The sequence below is a fragment of the Macaca fascicularis genome, chromosome 8 (assembly GCF_037993035.2).
Source record: "Macaca fascicularis isolate 582-1 chromosome 8, T2T-MFA8v1.1".
NCBI classification, from domain to species: domain Eukaryota; kingdom Metazoa; phylum Chordata; class Mammalia; order Primates; family Cercopithecidae; genus Macaca; species Macaca fascicularis.
This window is the reverse complement of record NC_088382.1, coordinates 70200768-70220474: the sequence shown is the minus strand read 5'-3', so window position 1 is coordinate 70220474 and position 19707 is coordinate 70200768. Positions and strand designations below refer to the sequence as shown.

The window sequence follows — 19707 nt, the reverse complement described above, 5'->3', positions numbered from 1 at the left end:
AATCACTGTCAAGACTAGCTACAAGCTGTATCATTCATTTCCATATGACAGTACCAGTAGACTGCTGTTTACTAGTAGAGCTAGTAAACTGCTCTGTAACAGAACAGTTTTAGAAATACCATGTGCCTTTGTGTGTGTGTGTGTGTGTATGTGTGTGTGTGTGTGTTCTGAGTGTATGTGATAAAGGGGTTTTGGGGAAGGAGTTTTAAAAATTGTCTTTCCCATTTCACATGTGCTTCATTTCATGACGCTCCTCTTTCTTCTTCCTTAGCCATGTGGAGCTGAGCCTTTTCTAGGACAGTTTTATCGCTTTGTTTTAGAAGTGGTGTTATAGAGCTCACCCGCTGAGGCCTTGGGCCCCACTGTTGCTGGGGGTGGTGAGGGGTGTATTTTCTCGTTCTCTTTTTCCTTTTTGGTGTGGGAGGTGGGGTACACAGTGGGTAGACTCCTAGTCTCAGTCCTGGTTTTTCTTAAGACCAAATTTGGACAGCCAAGAGAAAAGCATGAGTTGTGAGGTTATTTAGAAAACATTTCATACATTCTTAAATCCACAGAATGGATGTTTATTGGAGAGGAAGGTGAAGTGAGCTTGCACTGTGGTTCTGAGTATCTACAAACCTTTCTGATCCATGTATTACAAGTTTTTCGATTATTCTGGGAAATAGGATGAAGTGCAGTTCTCCAAGGAGCAACTTCAGTTTATAAATCTAGGCTTAGATAAGTCATTGTTTTTTAGTTCATGCTCACAGATACTGACATTTGGGTTTCCCTATCCCTGCCTCACCCCTGGAATGTAGGTCAGAAGATTCGAGTTCCAGGTCCTGTCCTGGGGCCTGCTAGGAGGCTGACTGTGGCAGGTCACACTTAGCCCCTCTCATCCCACTTTTCTGCCCTGTCTGTGGGGTTGATGATAACACTATCCCCTTGGATTTGTTGTGTGACGTAAGTCAGACCAAGCATGAGGACAAACACTAAAATCTAAAATCATGCATGACACTGTGATCCTAAAGGCCATGAATCTCACTTCCCTTCCCCTTGATGTGAAGTGTATCCACTCAAAAAATTAAAGTTAGTTCTTGCTCTGGATGTTGCTTGTCTTTGTTGTTTGAGCTGTTAGAAAGCTTGGGAGCAGATTTGTGGGGTACCTTTATCAAGGACTCCATGACCTTCATTGTGTCTGATAGCCTCATTTCTCCATCTATTTTCAGCCTCTTTCTTTGCTTCCCCTTGTTCTTTTTCCTAATTTATGCTGTCTGACTGTATTGTATGTACCTTGACATAAGCAGCCTTAAATCCTTTTTGGAACAAGTCTTTAGATGAAGAACCAACCAAACAAGTAAATATTGTTGCACCAATTTGCTTTCTTCTTTGAGTTTTAGGATAAGGATGAATGACAGAACTCTTCCTCAAAAGAGGTGTGGAATCTGTTATGTCCTCCTCAAAGGCAACCCAAATGTGAAGGATGATCTGTTTCAAAAAGTCTATTTCTAGGAAAGGGAAGGTGTTGAATTTTGTTAGCTAAATAACCTAAAATTCTTAGCTGATACTATTCAGAATTGGGAATTGCTAGAGGAAAAATGCCCTGAGTTAAACAACTTTTATTTGTATTGAAATTGACCATTTGTTTGTAGGAAACTTTATTTCAAGTTTGTATGTATGCTGTCAGGGAATTTTTAACTAAAGAATTTTATTGTTTTGAGACAGGTTCTCATGCAAATGTATTTTTCATTATCCTTTAGTGTGCCCTTGTTGGGGACAAAGGTCTTGATCATATCCAACAATGAGAAAAAGACATGATCTTGTGGGACTGATGTTAATATTTTGAGTATTGTTAATATTTTGAGTATTGTTAATATTTTATTGCAGTTTTATTTTGTGTCATTTGTGGTAATGAATGTCCATCAGCTATTGAAGTGCAATTTCATTATTGATTGACTTAATGCTAATCAATCCTCTTCATGGATAGTTTTGTTAGTCCACACCACAATTCTCTAAATTGGAAGCCTCCTAGTACAAGTGGATGATCTGCAAATGTAGTTTAATTTATTTAGACATCTACAGAATATTATTGGTCAGTCTGAGAGTTAAACCATATTTTCTGTCTCTTGATCAGTGCTAAGCTTAAATCTCTAAGAGAGGAATTTGTTTTCCTTGTCTACTTCTAGACTGAAAACACATAGGAAATTAAAATATACATATCATTATGAGTTTTTCAGAGGTTTTGAACTTCTACTATGTCTGAATGGCCAGGACAAGAATTTCAGCCAAGCCTAGATAGTTTAAATTCACCTCACAGTTGTGGTAAATTTCTCATTTTGACTTTGTGAATTTAATATGTAGAACCCATGAGAGCATTTTGGTGAAAAAAAAAGTCTCTAATGTTTATAATGCTGAGGTAAATGTGTGATGTAATTCAGTAACATATATTTTCTTTTTCAGTTCTTTCGGGAGGACCATTGCCTCAAGGGCATGAATTTGAACTGTATGAAGTGAGATTTCACTGGGGAAGAGAAAACCAGCGTGGTTCTGAGCACACGGTTAATTTCAAAGCTTTTCCCATGGAGGTAAGAGTAACAAATCATCTTGTAAAAATCTTGTTTTCTGAATACAGTATTCAGCGATTTACTGAAAATGATTTAGTTTAAAAGTAGATGCATAGCTCTTGCATTTTATCAGTTTATACTAAAATTTTAAAAATGCTTAATGCAATAGAAGCCTAGGGCAGCACATGAAGCTTCCTTCCCATCTACTCTTGTGGCTTGGCATGTGCCATGAGCATATGGCCAGAAAGGCAATCTACAGTATTAAATTTGACCCTAGTGTTACTATTCTTGTAAAAATTCTGCCTCTGCAAATTCAGTAGGTCACTTTTGTGGATGCTATGAATGGGTGACGAGCTGAAGACAAACAACCATTGGAGAAACTGCAACAGTAATGAAAAGTCTAGGTTAGCTAGTTTAAAATTGGTGGGTTGCTTTTATTCACCCCAAGCCACTGGGGGAGGGAGGGAGAAAGAGAGATTTTTCGAGAGTGATTCTTTTGTCCAAAGAATTCTTCCCCGACTTACATTCTTAGTTAACTCCTGCTCTTTCTTTGATAGCCAGTTGAAATCTTATGTCTTCTGTGGGACTTTTCTCTAGTTTCTTCTCTAGGCAGAATTCCTCTGTCTCTCTGTGCTCCCTATATGCTTGATAGGGCACTGCCACGGCGCTGGCCCCATGGGTTGTACCATTTAGTCTTCATAGCGTCTTTCTCGCTGCCTGTGAGCTCCTGAGGAACGGAGCTCCCTCTCACCCCCCTTTTACTCCCATCATTTGCCCACTGCCAGGCACAGTGGAGACAGACAGTCCACACTGGTGAAAGTGAGGGCATGTTGGATTCAGTCCAGGTCTTGATGATATTTCTAGAAGGAACCTCAGTTTACCCCAGAAAATAGCCCTTTAGTGTCATGTAAGAGTATGTTTTGGGGGCCACTGGTCTTCCAGTCTTTTCTCTGACATTCCCAACTGTGTATGTGCTTAATATTAAATATAAAATTGCTCATGACCGGATACGATATCCAGTACCACTTCAGAGGCTGGAAATCATGGCTGTATAATTTTACGTCAGTGATACATGTATGTTAGAAGATGCTGTTGAAGTGTTTTGCAGCATTACTTTAATTATAATAAAAAAGAATCTCTGGAAGCTCAGGATATGTCTTTCATTATTAATAAAAGATGTGAACTTTAGATGTGAAACGTTCCATGTTTTAAGACTGGAGAGAGAAAACCCAAACCAGCATATTGAAGTGTGGAGGAGGTGTGCAGTGGTGCGGACAGTAAGGAGAAGCACTTTCTCAAAGGCCTTGATGGGGAAGGCCCTCAGAGCTTACCTGTCTAGGAGCTGTTTGCTCAGTACCTATAGATATCCTCTCCTTTCTACTGCCTGCGACACTTCTGTGTCACCTCTGGCTCCTGTCCCATCCTCAACCAACCTGACAAGGAAAAATTCACACCAGAATGCATCAAAAAGGAAACAAGACACAAAACAATCCAAGACAGTTAACCCCACTGGGTCGTGTGTCACAAAGTGAGGGGCAAGACCACCCTGGACTGTCAAGGTCTTTGCCCTGCCTCCTTTGGGTTTCAAAGGCCATTTCTTCATTTCATCTCAGCCCTCAAAGACAGACTCTAGTAACAAAAGTTCTGGGGAGAGGTAGCTGTAAATGGAGAGGCAAGAACTTCTGGTTGAGAACTCCATAGCTCTGCTCGTGACATGAAGAACTTAAAAGCTGTGGGAAGCGTAATTAGCAAGCTGTGCTCTTTGCTCTGTACTCAGATAGCATTTCTGGACCGAATATCCAGACTGGTTCAGTTACTTGGTGGCGTTTCAACAGCTCCGGTCCATTAAGCACAGGTAATGGTTTGTTTTGAATGAAGATTAAATCCTGGTAGTGAGGCTTTGTTTCTGCAGAAATATTTGTATTTCTGTATTTAATATCCTAAATACTTTTGTATTTGTATTTAGGATAATGGAATTGCTGACTATGATTTTTCCAAAATACGTGGCGAATAATATTTATGTTCTCTTTTAATCCCAGATTATCCCTGATCCAATTCCAGAGAAAATACTTGTATCAGTCATCCGGTGTTCACTTAGTGCTCTATCCTGTTGAGTGTGTAAATGCTATGGTTATGCAGAACTAGGAGAAGATCTCTGCAAGCCAGGATTGTTTATTGATTTCTTTTTGTGGAGACTGTGAAAACTGAGGTGGATTCTGAGGAGGAGAGTGCTCTTGTGTTATGGTAAAAGAGAGGAGAGGGGGTTTCCATGTGGAAGAATGTCCTGAGAGTGGGGACGAGTTGGCTCATACAGAGTTAGGTATGAGTTGGCTTATACAGGGGACTACAGGTCCCCTGCTTCTGAACTGCCACCAAGGGCCACCTCAAGCACAGGGACGTGGCCAACCGCACAGTGTAGAGTAAGACCAGGTACGCTTTTGGGAACGTGGTTTTTTTTCCCTGTGTGTGTGTGTGTGTGTGTGTGTGTGTGTGTATTTTAAAGGTCACTTTCCATATTTTACTTACATTTTAAGACTGACTTTTTTTTTCCCTCAAAATCACATATCCATGCACCTTTTTCTTTTTTGTTGATTTCATTGAAAATTAAATGGCTGGCTTATTAAACAGACAGACACTGTAAGCAAATACTCTATCTGTTACATGGAACACACAGGAATGACCTTTTTTTTTTTTTTGAGAGGGAGTCTTGCCCTGTCACCCAGGCTAGAGTGCAATGGCACAGTCTCGGCTCACTGCAACCTCTGCCTCCCAGTTTCAGGCGATTCTGTGCCTCGGCCTCCATGGTAGCTGGGATAAGAGGTGCATGCCACCACGCAATATCTACTAAAAATACAAAAATGTTGTATTTTGTATTGACCAGGTCAATTGACCATATTGACCAGGCTGGTCTCGAACTCCTGACCTCAGGTGATCCGCCCGTCTCAGCCTCCCAAAGTGCTGGGATTACTGGCGTGAGCCACCTCGCCTGGCCAGGAACAGCTTTTAATAGAAATCCATCGAGCTATCTTCCCTCACCTTTTAGAAATTATAAATATAACAACAGCCCTAAAGAGATTTTTGATACTCCCAGTAGTCAGCACTGACACGGTTTCAAAAATTAACAGAGTTTGGGACTTTAAACAGTTTAAACTGCAGCTCTGCACTAAACAAGATGTATTTGTGTTTTTCCTTCTTGATACCTGTAGGTTTCAGAAACACATATCTTTCCACAGCCATCTGACACTGCTTATCATGCTCTCATCTGGTAAATCTGAATTCTATTGTGAATACTCCAGGTTATACTTAAATGACAGTGCCTTATAACAAGAGAACAATATAATCATGCTGCATTTTTCCTCCTGTTACCTGAGAGGGTCTCACTATGTTGCCCAGGATACATTTGAGCTGATCTCAAGGGACCCTCCTGCCTCAGCTTCCTGAGTAGCTGGGACTATCGGTGTGTGCCACTGCACCCAGCACCAGCTGGAATCCTTTTCCGTAATGTGTGGGTGTTTTGCATTGTGATATTCAGTCAAGACATTAATGTGAGTAGAAGATTATTGATTTAAGACAAGTTTGAGTTCAACTAAAATTAATTCTTGTGTGTTTGTTCTGGTGGCTGTGGAAGCTCCTTATTTTCTTTGAACTTTGTTGGATGTCTTAGCTTGTGAAGTCCAACTTTAATGCTATATGATTTTTTTTTTGCCATTTTGCTAACACACTAGTTAGCAAAATGCCTTCACTCCATGCATTCACCATTCCACTGGAACTGTTTATTCCCTTTACATTAACTTCTGTTACAGATTTAAGGCTCCTGGGTATTTAGGCTCACAGGTTCACATTCTATGTTCAGGCTGTATATTCTATGTGTGTCATTTATCTGTGGACACTGCCATCTTTGCTGCTTCAAAGTAGCCTGACTCTGTGGTCTGTGTAATTTTTGGTAAATTATAGTGAATTTTTATACATGAATAGCTACTCTCATAATTCCAGGGAAGAGAGCTTCTCAGGCATTTAGATTTTTCTGGATCAATACAATTTACAAAAAAGTGGGGCTGGGTGTGGTGGTTCACACCTGTAATCCCAGCACTTTGGGAGTCTGAGGCGGGCAGATCACGAGGTCGGGAGATCGAGACCATTAACATAGTGGAACCCTGTCTCTACTAAAAATGCAAAAAATTAGCCAGGCGTGGTGGTGGGCGCCTGTAGTCCCAGCTACTTGGGAGGCTGAGGCAGGAGAATGGCATGAACCCGGGAGGCAGAGCTTGCAGTGAGCTGAGATCGCACCACTGCACTCCAGCCTGGGTGAAAGTGATGGGGAGACCCACAGTGTGTCAAGTTTTAATTTTCCAATTAAGAACATTACTGTCTGCTGTCCTCATCATTTTATAAAGAGAGGATCTTTAATAGCCAAATGTAGGAAGGATGTGATCTCAAAATAAGTCGTGGACCCATACAGTGAATAGATTTAGGTTTTTAAAAATGTACATTATTTCAATTTTTCTTGCATCACTACAGATGAATGGTAATTTTGTCAGGGATAGGCACTGATCCTGCCCACAGACTAGCAAGAGATCATGTATGGTGAGCCTGACTTTCTTGCCTTTCAGGCCTAAAAGCCTGTGATTGAAGAGTGAATTGCCAAGAAGGAGGTCTAACCATATTGTATGCTGGAGCCTTATCTTTCTTTATATTGTATTTAAAGAGCAGCTGCTGCTCTGTGTACTCTGAAAGGACTTAGTGACGATTGTGCCACATACCAGCTATTGATGGAAAGTTGGGTGCATTAGGTAAATAGAAAAATAATTCATTGTACAGAGAAGGATGCTTTAATTGTGAAGAGTCCAGGCCTGGGTTGCAAAATAGGCCAACAAAAATATTCTGAAGACTTTATCTCATAATATAGCGCTAATCTGTTAACTACATTTGGCCCCTGTACCAGGTCACCAGATATCCCACATCTCTTCTTCTCTTTCCAGGCGGCACATGGTAGTGTCTAGTATTTAGTGTTCTCTTAGTAGAAGTGAATGGTCTTTAAGATTGCTGCTCCCCAAGTCATTTGCATGCTCACCTCACAGAAGGATTTATTTTTATTCATGTATTTTGGTATTCTAAGGAGATCCCAGGAAGAGTTTGCCTGGTTAATAGTGAAATTTGACCTTTCAAGTTATTTTACTTTCAGGAACATCTCAAATAGAGCTTCATGTTTGTTGAACCTTTTCTAAAATAGGGATTTCCATTGATTTTCCAAGGAAATGTAATGGGATGACTTTAGTTTGAGAGTGAACATTCTGAAGATTAGATACAAGATATATCACGAAAGAAATACAGATTTAAAAGGAACTTTCACGGTCATCTAGTCCAAACTCCTATCTAGCATAGAAGAAATCTAAGAGTTCAAAAGGTTAAATTGCACAGGATCATTTGTAGGAAACCATATGTATGGCCTGGATGAAGAAGAGTATCGTCTGGTTAATGAAATATTCCATGTAAGGATTATCCTCTACTGGTGCTCTTTTTGCTTATGGTTTAGTTGCAGAGAGACAACACAATGGGCTTTGTTCTTCCACCCCCTACCAATATAAGGAGCTTTGATGTCTGTAAGCACCGCACATTCAGAGGGGGACTGCTTTCACCTTCTACAGGAGGGTGGTAGTGAGGCTGTGGCACCCTGCCCCTGTCTTACAGGCTGTGAAGTTAGAGTGGCTTTGTGACAGCAGAGGAGGGGTGTGTGTTGCAAAGGTCGAATCCCTGCTACCTCCAAGAATGGGGTTGAGGGGGTGATGGATTTAGTAGATAGCCTGCTCCTGCCCACTTTACAGAGGTGCTCACTGAGGTCTGTGGAGGAGGGAGGTTAGCTCAGGGCCACAACCTCAGAAATGGCCCATGAACTGACTTCTGCTCTAGGCAGTGCTTTTTTTCACCTACCACAGCCAGTTATTACCAGGAAAATCAACTCTAGTTTGAGATTTTATTTTGCAGCTGTAGTTAATACTTTGGATTGAGGTTGCTTTGGGAGTAAAAAGAAAGGTTTGTATTAAGAGGAGTTAGGACTGACACTAAAGGAAATAATTTGAAATTTGAATGTTCAGCTTTTCTGGCAAGTCTTATTATTTTGGTAGACCAGAAAAAAGGAACAACTTGTCTCTAAATGTAATAATCATTACGATGATGATGATTTGGTATCCCGGAATCTCCCATAGAGCTAGCAGATTGAGCCTGTATATAAACAGATGAAGGCAGGAGAGCCTTGTGCAGTGGCCTCTCCAGAAGTCATGATTGCAGAATCTCCCTCTCACATCTTGGCAAAAAAAAAAAAAAAAAAAAAAAAAAAAAGCAAACAAATTTTATGTTTCCTGAATTCTAATGAGCACTTGCATTTTTACTTCATAAAAAGCATGGTTTCTGCTTTGATTCAGCATATTTGTTTTTACATTTCATGGAGAAACCTCACAGTTTACTGAGTAGAAAATAAATTACAATGTTGAACAAACAGAAATGTTCTTTTAGCTGTATTCCCACTCAGAAGTGAATAAGGCCAACTTGACCTTTGAGAAGCTAATTTGAAGCTACCTTTGATTTTATACTTGTTAGTATTTCTTTTAGTAGTTCATTCTTTGCCATTGTTTGAGGATGTACAAAAGGTTGTTTTGGCAAACTAAATTTGCTAAAAGGCATTTATATTATAGCTGATTTTATGATAGAAGGCAACTTTGTAGAAAAACTAAAAATTGGTTCCTATAAATGAGTATAATATGTAATTAATGTATGGGTAAGGTTATAGATACTGCAGGTAGAAAATATTTTCAACTGGGTTCTGACAGATCTAAATTCCGCAGTAAAATACATTTCGTGTCAATATGTTTTCAGATAATAAGTAGCGTCTGATTTGAATATATAGTCCATAACCAGGTGGCCATCTAAATAACTCATATCCATCCATTCATTCTTTTATTTGTCCATCCATCCATCCATCTATCCATCCATCCATCCATCCATCCATCCATCCATCCAAAGTATGTCATGTTCAGGCCCTGGACTAAGTGCTAAGGAGACAGCTGTGAGTACAATAGACAACTCAGGGAGTTTTTCATACAGTGGGGAAGTTCTAATGCAGTTTGTGATTTTTTTCCTACTCACTTTTTTTCTAAATGGGTGAGTCTTTAGAACAGGGGTCCTCAAGTCCTGGGCCATGGACCGGTACCTGGCCTGTTAGGAACCTGACTGCACAGCAGGAGGTGAGTAGTGGGCCAGTGAGCCTTACCTCCTGAATCCACCTCCTGTTGGATCAGCGGTGGCATTAAATTTTCATAGGAGCATGAACCCTAATGTAAACTGTCCATGCGAGGGATCTATATTGCACACTCCTGATGAGAATATAATGTCTGATGATCTGTTACTGTCTCCCATCACCCCCAGATGGGACCATCTAGTTGCAGGAAAACAAGCTCAGGCTCCCACTGATTCTCCGTTATGGTGAGTTGTATAATTATTTATTTATATATTACAATGTAATAATAATAGAAATAAAGTGCACAATAAATGTAATGTGCTTGAATCATCCCAAAACCATCCCCTGCCCCCAGTCTGTGGAAAAACTGTCTTCCATGAAACTGGTCCCTGGTGCCAAAAAGGTTGGGCACTGCTGCTTCAGAAGATGCAGTAGTCCCCACTTAACTGTGGAGAGTACATTTCAAGACCCCCAGTAGGTGCTTGAAACTGTAGCTAGTACCAAACCTATGTATATTAATACTTCGTTTTTTCCTATACATACGTATCTGTGATAAAGTTTAATTTATATATTAGGCACAGTAGGAGATTAACAAGAACCAATAATAAAACAGAACAATTATAACAATATGCCAACAGCACTACTTTTACACCTTAGGACCATTATTAAGTAAAATAAGGATTACTTGAACATGAGCACTGCAGTACCATGACAGTGAATCTGATCTCTGAGAAGACTCTTAACTGGCTGATGGGCAGGGAGCGTGCACAGTGTGGAGACGCTGGACAGAGGAAGGATTCACACCTTGGATGAGATGTAGCAGCATGGTGTGCGATTTCATCACACTACTCAGAATTTAAAACATATGAACTGTTTATTTCTGCAATTTTCCGTTTAATATTTTTGGACCACAGTTACCTGAAACCACAGAAATCAAAACTGTGTTTTTGTAACATTAAAAAGACCTCACTCCCCTAACCTGCCTCTGCAGTATGCAAATTTAGGTCATCAGAAGCTCATTAGAGGAAGATTTTGAAGACATTTCTTCGAATACAAATATGTTGTTTGAGATGTGAATACATCTGCAGTAAAATACATTTCCTGTCAATATGTTTTCAGATAATAAGTAGCGTCTGATTTGAATATATAGTCCATAATTGGGTGGCCATCTGAATAACTCATATCCGTCCATTCATTCTTTTTATTTGTCCATCCATCCATCCATCCATCCATCCATCCATCCATCCATCCAAAGTATGTCATGTTCAGGCCCTGGACTAAGTGCTAAGGAGACAAGCTATGAGTACAATAGACAACCCAGGGAGTTTTTCATACAGTGGGGGAGTTTGAATGCAGTTTGTGATTTTTCTCCTACTTGCTTTTTTCCTAAATGGGCAAGTCTTTAGAACAGGGGTCCTCAAGTCCTGGGCCATGGACTGGTACCTGGCCTGTTACCTGGTACACAAAATATTTACCAACTACTATGTGAAAGGCATTGTGCTAGATATAACCAGTCATGGGTCATTATAGGCTAGGCTAACTTCTGTAACCCATCAAAATGAGAATCAGCGAGACACAGGGTAGGAAAATGTTCTTGATGGGGAAGAGTTAAGAAAGGTGTAGGTTCTGAAAAGTCACTGGAGAACCTGGGACCCCTGCGGCTTCCTCCCTGACTCTGTGGCAGTGTGGGAGGAAGTCTGAATGATGTAGTTGGCGAATTCAGGCTCCAAAGTTGAAAAAAACCTAGATTTACATCTAACCTCTGCAATCTCAGGCCAGCTAGTAAACCTCTTCCAACCTGTCTGTAAAACTCATCTATGAAAAAGGGCTAGACATTAGTTCAGAGGTCAGCGAAGAGTAAAACCCTGCTTTGTTTCCTATTTTTAGGAAGAGATGGGGAACATCAAAGGTGGGACTGTGATTGTGATGATAAAAATCTTCTCAAAACATCTTGAGGGAGATGCAAAAACCTTTTTGTGCTGGACGCAGTGGCTCATGCCTTTAATCCCAGCACTTTGGGAGGCTGAAGCAGGCAGATTACCTGAGGTCAGGAGTTCGAGACCAGCCTGGCCAAAATGGCAAAATCCTGTCTCTGCTAAAAATACAAAAATTAGCTGGGTGTGGTGGCAGGCGCCTGTAGTCCCAGCTACTGGAGACTAAGGCACAAGAATCGCTTGAACTGGGAAGCAGAGGTTGCAGTGAGCCAAGATTGCACCACTGCACTCCAGGCTGGGTGACAGAGCAAGACTCTATGTCTAAAAAAAAAAAAAAAAAAAAAGCAGAGTATGAATGGAGAAAATAATGTAAAGTCTTCTTTTTTCTTTAAAACTTCTTCCCTGTTTAGCTGAATATATTGTATTTTTTTATAAGTCTAACCAAAGGACATTTCCAGGTCATTTTTCCTGACACATCTTTTTATTATGATGATTATGCATGCATATCCAGTAAAATGTATATTAATCACTGTATTTTGCAAGGAAAATAAATATTGCCTTGAGAAGGATAATTGGGCAACAGGATGATAAAACTTCTGGTTGAGTCAAATGATAGGAGATTTTAACTCTGTAAGTTTTTAACCTGTATAGAAACCATATGTTTTGCTTTTGTTTTTTCTGGTATTTAAGATTGACAGCTTAAAATGGCGCAGGGATGTTAGTAAGATAATTGCGCCTTTGCTACTGCTTTGCTGTACTTGAATACATTTTCTCTTTTAGCTTTGTAGGGCTCCACACAACAAAAATTCATTACAGAAGCCTAGAACAACATACCGTGAGTCCTCCGAGACATGGACCTTTTTGTGACATGGTTCCCTAGGCAGCAGCCTACTCTGGCAATGTAAATTTTTAGTCAGGGAGAGTGGCATTTTGCTTGCAGTTCATCATGACGTTTGTTTTCTGACTGTTTAACCTCAATTCCTTCATTAGTACATAAGGATAATAAAATTCTACCTACCCTTATACAACTCAGGAAGAGACTGTAAAAATTAATAGTTTAGGCCTAGTGTGGTGGCTCATGCCTGTAATCCAAGCACTTTGGGAGGCTGAGGTGGGCGGATTACCTGAGGTCAGGAGTTCAAAACCAGCCTGACCAACATGGTGAAACCCTGTCTCTACTAAAAGATGCAAAAAATTAGCCAGGTATGTATAGGCACGTGCCTATAATCCCAGCTACTAGGAAAGCCGAGGCAGGAGATTTGCTTGAACCTGGGAAGCAGAGGTTGCAGTCGCCCGAGATTGCGCCATTGTACTCCAGCCTGGACAACAAGAACGAAACTCTGTCTCAAAAAAACAAAACAAAACAAAAAATTAATAGTGTAATGTTGGAAGCACCTTGGACTGAATTTCTCATGTAGTGGTGGAAAATGTTAAATAAAAGCCGATATTCAAATGAAGTGCTTTCTAAAAACATTTTAAGAGCAGTATTAGGTATATTGGATGTAATGTTGTACCATAGGGGAATATAGTTTTGTTCTGTAAGAAACTGAAATGAATAGAAGAACTTGAGTTTAAGGTGTTGAAATATAAACATTAAGTACAGAAGGAAGACATTTATTCTAAGGCCTGACAAATGAAAGGTAGACTATTTTTCATCAATTAATGTCTTCACTTGGGAACCCAAAGGCAAGTAAATTCTCTAAACTCAGCTTAATGAATCACTTAAACCTCTGGATGAGAGTTTATTCAGTGGAACCAATTTATTTGGCTCCAGAGTTAATGCATTTTCCAGGAATATTCCTTGGGAACTATAAATTGGTGAGTTCTCAGAGGAGATCCAATAGAGCGATCTCTTCTCCCTAGCCTGAGTTCTGAACAAATTGGGAAAGAAGGTATTCTTAGAGTCATCAGATGAAGAACAAAACATCACCTCTGTTGTGGCCAGAACGATACTGGAGACATAGCTTAATTCCAGAGAAGAGTGTCTGCCCAAAATTAGGCAGGGGTGGGGAAGGTAGGGCGGTGGGGGGCAGGGAGTGTTCCAGGTAGGATTTATGAGTCTGCTCCCTAACAGTAGCTCAGATTTCACAACAGTTAAAACGGAAAAAAGGAGGAGGAGTTGGTTGAAGGAGCAGAGAGGAAAGCCAACTTTGTTCAGGGAAAACCCCTCGTTATAGAAACCAGGAATAGGGAAGCAGCATTCCTGTTAGTAAGACTGAGGACTCTCTCAAATTCTCCCACTTACCCTTTAAAGCTCATTGGCACTGGACACTAGCAAGAATCTTGGACAAAGCGCTGGGAATCAGTAAAAGAAACGTTGTTTCCTTTCACTGCAGGTTTGTTCATTTTAGCCATCTGGGATTATGTACATCCCTTTTTGCTTGCTACATTGTATCTAAGAGTAACAGTTTTCTACTTTCTAAAAGGATTTAGGAGTAGGGTTTGGTAAAGAGGGATTTTGAATCATCCAGGGTTTATTCGTTTTTTCTTTTCTAATTTACTTGGGTGGGTTTTTGTGCAGTTTACCATCTTGGCCTGAGCTGATCACGGTTTGAACCATGGATATAACTAAGGGTGGTTTATGGATGATTCACTTTTCAAAGACTGTGACCCTGGTCCAGGGCTTAACTCACTAATCCTCTTTCAAATTTGGGTTGTACAACACTGGAAATATTTTGCAGTGATTTTTAAAAACAAGTATCACTTATCCAACTTGTTATGGAGAACAAATATTACAGATTTTTATCAGTGGGCATTGTTCCTAATCAGCTTACCAGCCCTGACGTGGTTTGTTTAACTGTGTTCCCAATCTTGCTGTTTTCTATTCTAGCTGATCTAGAGCCTGACTGTATTAAAGGGGTCTACCTACAGGTAGTGGCATGGGTCATAGCGGAATCAAGGCTGTACCGTTGGCCATGGTCTGTCACCTTCTCCTCAGCTGAGCTGCGATGGGATGTTCTGTGGTAACTCTTTCTCTTCCACGGGCTGTTTACTGAGTTTTGAGCCTGTTAGGGAGGGAGATGGTAGAGCGGCATATACCATTCAGCAAACAAGTGTTTAAGTGCCTGTGTTTAAAGCCAAACCCTGTGAGAAATATAGAATGTAAAAAAAAACAGTATTTGTGTTTAATGATTCTACAGTCTGGTTTAGAGAGGTAGAAGTAAGACAGAAACATGTGAAAAGATAATGATTAAAGGGTTAAATGACAACGTAAGTCAGTTCAAAACACACTCAGGAAGCCACTGCTGTGTGTTTGCCACTGTGACTGGTGCTGAGGGTATGAGCATGAGAGATAATCTGGGCCAGCAGTTCACATTCCCATGGTGTGGCAGGCTATTCAAAAGCTACTGTGGCTACTATGTAAGAAAAAAGCCCTAGGGAATGGGATATAAAGAACACAGATCAGAGAACAACTGATTTTTACTGGGCTCAGAGAATATTCTAGAAAGGAATGGATGTTGGAGCTGGGCCTCAGTGATTGAGTAGGAGTTCGCTGGGTAAACAAGGCTGGGGAGTCCCATTTCAGAATGGAAAAGCAGCATGAGGCAGGGCAGAAATGCTGGGCTCCACATGGTGTGTGGGAAAGGGCACTAGAGGGCTTTGATGACTGAGTAGAAGTTCACTGGGTAAACAATTCTGGGGAGTCCATTTCAGGATGGGAAAGTAGCATGAGGCAGGGCAGAAATGCTGGGCTTCTCACGCTGTGTGGGAAGGGGCACTAGAAGTAATCCCAGAGGGTTCTGGAGTCAAGTTGAGGAGGGCCTAACTCCTTCCTGAGAATGAGATGCTACCTTCATGAGGCAACCGAGAACTACTAGCACTTTTAAGCAGGTAGATGATGTCAGTGAGTGGACTAGGGTGGTGGAAGGCGAATAGGAAAAAAAAGATGTGGGTAGCAAAAGAAGAGGGTGTGAGAGATGCCATTGAGGATAAATGGATTCGGCTTGAGGAGTGTTCAGAAAAAGCCAAAAGGATGCTGAGAAATGAAACTTGAGAAATGGAATATTATTGCAATGAAATTATTGGAATAATCATGGTATACACTTAATAGGAAAAAAAGGGAGTTGGAAAGTGAGGTACCATTATGAAGGAAACTGATGAATTTTAACTATTTTAACAATAGTGTCACTTTTTGTTACTGTCCATATTGCTTTTATTTTTACTTATTTTTTTGAAATAGGGTCTTACTCTATCACTCAGACTGGAGTGCAGTGAAGTGATCTTGGCTCACTGCAGCCTCCGCCTGTTGGGCTGAAGCCATCCTCACACATCAGTCTCCTGAGTAGCTGGGACTATAGGTGCGTGCCACTATGCATGGCTAATTTTTTTTATTTTTGTGTAGAGACGGGATTTTGCCGTGTTGCCCAGGCTGGTCTCAAACTCCTGACCTCAAGAGATATGCCTGCCTCAGCCTTCCAAAGTGCTGGGATTATAGGTGTGAACCACCACCCTGGGCCATGTTGCTTTTAATTCCATCCACTTTCAAGTTAGGTAAAGAACCATATAGGTTGAGTATCCCTTATTTGGAATGCTTGGGGCCAGAAGTGTTCTGGATTTTGAATGTTTTTTTTCAGAGTTTGGAATCTTTGCAATATATTCATATATTCATTAGTTCAGCATCCCAAATCTGAACATCTGAACTCTGGAAAGCTTCCAAATCTGAAACTTTTTAGTACCAACATGATACTCAAAAGAAATGCTCACCAGAATATTTTGGAGTAGAGATTTTTGGATCGGGGATGCTCAACCTATAGTAGTTGGGGTCACAGTTCCTTGAAAAGTTATAGAGAGGTCATTAGCTCTAGGGAGGGTGAAGAGATCACAATGTTTGAAGCTATACTACACCTTATATAATTTGAGTCCTACTCAGAACAGTGCTGATCTCCTGTCCCACAACAGAAGAGTGAGTTAAACTAAGGATTAGTAGATTTTAGCTTATGTTTATTGCTAACTGGAGTAGGTTTGTATTCTCAAGGGAAAGAATTCAGCTTCGGAATTTCTATCCCCATTTAAAGTCCGATGGTCTTAACGTATTGATGTTCACAGGGTAATATATGCCTCTGCTTGAGTTTCTTAGGCAACACCAGCAGAACTTCCCCTTTCGGGATGTCTTTTTGAGGGACTTTGTCTTGATATCTGCACTCCTTGGAATCACTACAGCTTGCTGTTGTCAATTGATGGTCCTGAACTCTCTCCCTTTCTGTCACACCCTTCTCATTGTTCATGCTCTTTTTCAATGTAGATGTACATATCCCAGCAGTGCACCTGGGGGCTCTTATAACTTTCTGTATCTTTATAAATTTTTAAAAATAGAATATAAAGATAAGGAATATTGAGTATGAAACCCACAAATGAAGATGCATCAAATTACATGGATATTTTATATTTACCCATATCTAAATTTGAAGAGACTTAACTTTGACATTGATGTGATAGCCAGTATTGTCTAAGCACTACATAATTCTAATTTAGACTATTAAGATTTGTCCTACTGGCATTACTGATGTGAAGGGAGCTAAAAAGCCTTGGGACAACTAGACTTTTGTTTCTTGATTCCATTTAAATTTGAGCCTTCCTTGTAGGAAGAATTATACTTGATTGCTCTAGTCTAATTTCAGAAGCATTTTGAATGCGTTTTTGAATAAATATTGAGTTTTATGGCGGGCAGGGGGGTTGGGCAAAGATTCGAAAAATGGCAGATGACTTTGCCCTTCTCTTCTAACCTTCTTCTTTGGGGTATGGACAAAGATAGGAGGTATGAAATTGGGCTGACCAAATACGATGTTATTTTTCAGAATAATATTCGGTGAACATGTACACAGTGTTAGGCATGAACTGAGATTTTGAGCATGAGGCCCAGGTGACCCATGTGTTGTTAAATGACATGGCAGTGCCAGGAGGGGAAGGGAATTGGGAGAAAGTTGTCCAGGTCAAATATGGTCGTGCTGAATGTGTGAGTGGTTGAAGTTTTTATGTAATTAAACTCAAAGCTAAATTCTAGGAATTTTATATTTGAAAGTTTGACTTGTAATAGAATTTTAGTTCCTGGCATATAGTGGGCTATACATAAGGTGGGCAAAAGAATAGATGAGAAGCTTTGAGGCATAGTGACAGGTGTTGAGGATGTAAAGAGGGCAGAGACGTCCTTCTCCTACCTAGGGAACCTTGCCTTTGCTGTGTCCTGTGTCTAGAGGATTTCCTCCTCCCACCTTGCCCCCAGATAGCCACTTGACTTGCTTCTTTAGCATCTTTATATCTCTGTTCAAATTCCAGATAATCTGTGAGGCCAACCTAAACTTTCCTTAATCTGCTTGGAACCTGTGTCAGCCTTCTCTAATCTGTTTTTCTCCATAGCATTTTATAGTAATTTAATGACATAAATATATATATAGCTATTATTACATATATAATATATATGTATAAAATTAAATATAACTGTTTTATAAGTCTATTTTGGCTGGAGTTTGGGGAATCTAGAAATTTGTTAGGGATAAATTTAGAATGGTAGGTTGGGGACAAAGAATGGAAGCTCTTGAATGAAGTTGGTCAGATGTATGATGTATATGTGTTATTTGACCAAGAGCAGTGGACCATCACTGTTCAACATTGCACAGTTATGAAATTTATTTTATTCACTAAATATTTATTGAGCACCTTCTGTGTATGCTCTAGGCAGTTTTAGGTATTAGGATAATGCATTAGTGAAAAAAATATGCAGAAATCACTTCCCTTACAAACTTTCCCTTCTAATGAAGTGAAATGTAGTCAATTACTTTGGTCATAAGAGGTTAATGCCCTCTAGGAAATCATGACTAAAAATCAGATCTGATGTTCGGATAACCTGAAATGGGACGATGGCCTTGACAAAAAGAAAAAGAACGAGTGTTAGAACCAGCGTGGGGAGAGAAGAATGTTGAGGGCTTACTGAGCTTTGATACAAAGTTTGTTTGGAGATCAGGGAAAAGAGGAGCTTTTGGTTCCTCTAAGATTTGAGTCTTGGTAACTGAAAGGATGGCAGAGCTCCTAAGGATTGTCAGAAGTGGGGACTGTTTTGTTGGGAAACTGTGGTATATAATTTGATATGTTTTGAATTTGACAGTTGCCATTTATCTTGTGGAAATGCCCAGGAAAGGGCTGGAAAAGTGCATCTGTAACTCAGAAGAGAGGTCAGAGAATGGGATTCATTGCAGTAGCTGATATTTACTTATTTATCTATTTAAAAATAGTCTAGCTCTAAGTAAATGAGTTAATAGAAAACACACAGTATCTGTTCTTTATTCAATGTCATGGGGTGACAGTTGTGATTTTAATTTGGTATCCTATCATCAATGCTTATCGGTGTCACAGGAATACGTAATATTTCTGAGCAAGTCTAATCATGCAGTACTTCACCAAAGGGAAATTATATTTCTGATGCTAGGTAATGGCTATTTTATGCCCCCACTTTGCATATTATGATTGTAGCTAAAATAGTAGCATATGTTTTCCTTATCCACATCAATAATCAATCCATTCTTGAAACTTATTAAGCTACTCACAATAATAAACTACTACTACTAAGATCTGCTGCTTGATTATTAAGAAATATTGATGTGAATATAAAATGTTTGGGATTAGGTTTAGACTCTTAAAATTGCTTTAGCTGATAATACATTTTATGGTCATTCATAGCAGTTTATATTCTTCATGTCTTTATTTTTGGGGATACTATAAAATGATGATACAGAAAATACCTTTTAGATTTTTCTGTGTGAAAAATCTCTATATCAGAGCAAAAAGCTCAATTTACTTGTCCTTCGACACAATTTTATTTTTAAGAAATATTACATTTCTATCAGAAGCCAACATTTGGATTGTAATGAAAATGCACAATGAAAATGTTATTTTATTTATTTATGTTTGCTCTGCATACACCTAAAGGATTTGATATAAGTAACCAAGAGTGTTTTTGCTCAGCATCCTATTTCTCCGTTGTATGAGTGCATTGGTTTTAGGTAAA

General features: G+C 39.8%; 1 protein-coding gene across 1 annotated transcript in view; it reads left to right on the top strand.

The window, feature by feature from the left end:
* Window positions 1–19707, top strand: part of CA8 (carbonic anhydrase 8) — a 93479-nt gene that overhangs the window by 13647 nt on the left and 60125 nt on the right. The window contains exon 3 of the mRNA XM_005563384.5: window positions 2440–2564. Within this exon, the coding sequence (XP_005563441.1) occupies window positions 2440–2564 (125 nt within the window). The remainder of the gene's footprint in view (window positions 1–2439; window positions 2565–19707) is intronic.